This window comes from Diadema setosum, chromosome 16, assembly GCF_964275005.1.
Source record: "Diadema setosum chromosome 16, eeDiaSeto1, whole genome shotgun sequence".
NCBI classification, from domain to species: Eukaryota; Metazoa; Echinodermata; class Echinoidea; order Diadematoida; family Diadematidae; genus Diadema; species Diadema setosum.
In genome coordinates, this window is record NC_092700.1 from 16049077 (window position 1) to 16052137 (window position 3061).

Consider the following 3061-nt stretch of genomic DNA (forward strand, 5'->3'; position numbering starts at 1 on the left):
AAATAACCGATGTGCAATTAATTACGTCTTCAGACAGTCGAAACAAAATGTAATCGACTTTCCTGATTGGGGATTTTGTTGTCGACACTCTGTCCAGTGATTACTAACTAAATCTATGTCTCTGGAATACAACTTGGTCACAAATTTCAGTTATGTCTTTTATCAGTTTCAGTTTAACGCTTATCATGTTTGTTATCCAATGCAAAGTGTTAACCAAACTGCACGTCTCTTTATCTGCCGATAAGGTGATATTTTCCTGTTCGAGAGTTGTCGTTCTTTATGAAGAGTAATATATTATGATTAATTTATAAATTTAAGTGAACTCAACTTAAATGTGACTCAGACACACATAAGAAGTCGAAGTAGAAGATCCACGAAGCAATAATGTTAGTGAAAAGATTAAGTTAAATATTGACACATAAAGTCAACACATCCTTTAAAAAAAACAGAGGCTGTAAAATTTGTGTGAAAATTGTGTGGTGATAAACATGTAGGTGTTTACATACTTATCATCAGCATTGCTTGATAACAATTCACATTCTATATTTCGCAAAAAGTTAGATAGACACGTTTGTTAATGCGGGAGATTGCAAACATGATCGACATTTATAGTTTATCAACGCAGTATAAAAGCAAAACGCACAGTCTAAATCAAGGTATTTACAAATCATTTTCATCATCGATCAAAGTTATCCGCAACGCAAATCATAACATTGCAGTGAAGTGATGCGATAAATGTCTTCCACGTAAGACCAGATTTTCAGCCATTTTCCTTTATTCAGTTATATGAAACTATAGGTCACTGTAATGTAAATCACGGTTTTCATGTAACGTTAAAGGTAGGGGATACCTTTTACAGACCTCCCAAAATGTAGCAGAACATTAAATATGAACCTCAGGGGACTTGTTTAGGCCACTGCTTAGAAATTTGGAAGCCAACAGTTATCTACAATTTGAATAATGCACAAAACTCAACCACTCAGTAGTTCTGTGTGTCAGTCACACTTAAGCCTTTTTGTTGCAGTCTTCTGTATCTTTTATCTATAAACACAAATCTAAAAGTAAAAGAGCTGATGTAATAACATATAGAGTGTGTGGCAAGAATGTATATAGAAATGTTTGTAAGTTTTGATGATCTTTCTTCACAAAATATACATGATGGACACACATGCAGTGCATGGGTCTGCTAAGATAGCCTAGTAATGTACTGGAATTTACGGTGAGCCCCGGAAAAAAATCAATTCAAAATCTAACTGTCAATGAAAATGTACTAAATGTTACCTTCCACTTTCAATACTTTATGGGAGTTTCTAAAATGATACTCTCTTCAACATACCACTGTATTTATACAACTCTTCATTCAAGGCATGCAAATGGGATTCCCTACCTTTAAAACAAGCGAAACGTATCCAAATCAACAAAAGCCGCATGTGCATCCACTGAGCGCTTTGATAGATATTATTGACTGCAAAAATTACTTCAGTTGGCGGAAACAAAAGGACGCGCACATGAAAAGTACATATAGGAAACCTACACACACAAAAAAAAACTGTCTTAGACATCCACATTGTAGATTGTAGAATCTCTATCACCTGTTATTTTTTCGCTAAACAAAGCTGTTCTCTTTGATGGGCCAGTGGCTGATTTGAACAATTCTCCTACCGCCTTGCGGAACGCAGGATTCTGAACCGTGTATATGATAGGATTTGCGCAAGAATTGCAGAAGGCTAGAACATTTACAGCGGAATCTAGACGGCTGTTCAAATAGGACTTCGGCAGAATGCGTAGGTTGTACAATAGATATCCAGTGCTTGTTGGTGCCCACGAGATAAGAAAAACGACGACAACAAAGAACAGTATCTTGAGAACTCTTTTCCTAGCCACAAGGTACTTAGCTGACGGATTTGAGTTACTACAGATTGAATCTTCTCCCAGCCTTCGGCGGGATTGTCGATGGAGCACCAGCGCGGTGAGAGCCTGGGCTACGAGCATGATGAAAGCTGGTATGAGAAACTGAACGATGAAAACCATACAGCCTGTCACAATCTGAGAAAGTCCTGAATGAAACGTCTCAGAACACGTGCCGCCTTTGGCGGCAGCCACAAAGAATAGGTAAAAGGTTGCCATAAATGCAGTCATCCATGTCACAACAACAATTTTGATAACTCTCTGCCGTGTTACGAGCCGCTTGAAGTGAAGAGGGTGGGCAATCGCAATGTATCTCTCAATTGGAATCAAGGTTAGAATGAAGATGGAGGAAAGCACTGAAAACCACATTAACACCGCTGAATTAATTACCTTGCAGTAAACACTGCCTAACCATGTTTCAGGAACCCTAAGTGGCCTAGGCAGTGGGACCATGAATACCGACGTCAAGAAATCCGCAACGGCCAGAGCACCGATCAGTGCATCAGTCGAACGGCAAGTGTGGCGCCTTTGGATTAACACCAGGATCACGGTCAGATTTCCAACTATTCCAAGTGTGGACATTCCTATTTGCGGAATCGTCACCCATGTCCATGTAACTGACTGAAACTTCCATCGCGTCTGGGGGACAGCAGGTCCTTCCTCATTTTGCGCAATGGAATTGTAGAGAGTAGAGAGTAGATCATTGTCTAAAGCTTGCGTATGTATCGACTGACTACCGTCGATGGCCTCGGTGTCTGAATGACTTCTTAAGTTGACAACCGATACCCTCATTGTGTGCGGGGGAGAATGTTCAAGAGCTGTGGTGTTGGCCCGTTGTGCTGTGACTGTAGAGTGGATTGCTCCAGATATGATGAGAACGATCGTTGCTATTATCCTCATTTTTGCTGTTCTTTTCCTGTAGCGAACACACGTAATAAGAGGAGTTGATATGCGAATTGTCATGTCAGTGATTCATGAAATAGTATTTTCAAATCAGATGATATCATGTCATCGCCTAAAAGCTCTTCTCTTCTCTTGACTCACTGACAAATCGCTACCTCTTTGTCTTTGATAAAATCATAAAAACATAGAATATGAAAAACATATCCATGGTTACTTTTAGATAATTTGGTGGCTAAACATGAATTTTGTA

At 39.3% G+C, this 3061-nt stretch overlaps 1 protein-coding gene across 1 annotated transcript; it reads right to left on the bottom strand.

Moving 5' to 3' along the window:
• Positions 1-1554: 1554 nt before the first annotated feature.
• On the bottom strand, positions 1555-2808 carry LOC140239621 (trace amine-associated receptor 9-like). Its single transcript, XM_072319453.1, has one exon. It carries the CDS (start codon positions 2806-2808, stop codon positions 1555-1557), a length of 1254 nt encoding a protein of 417 aa, XP_072175554.1.
• Positions 2809-3061: the final 253 nt, after the last annotated feature.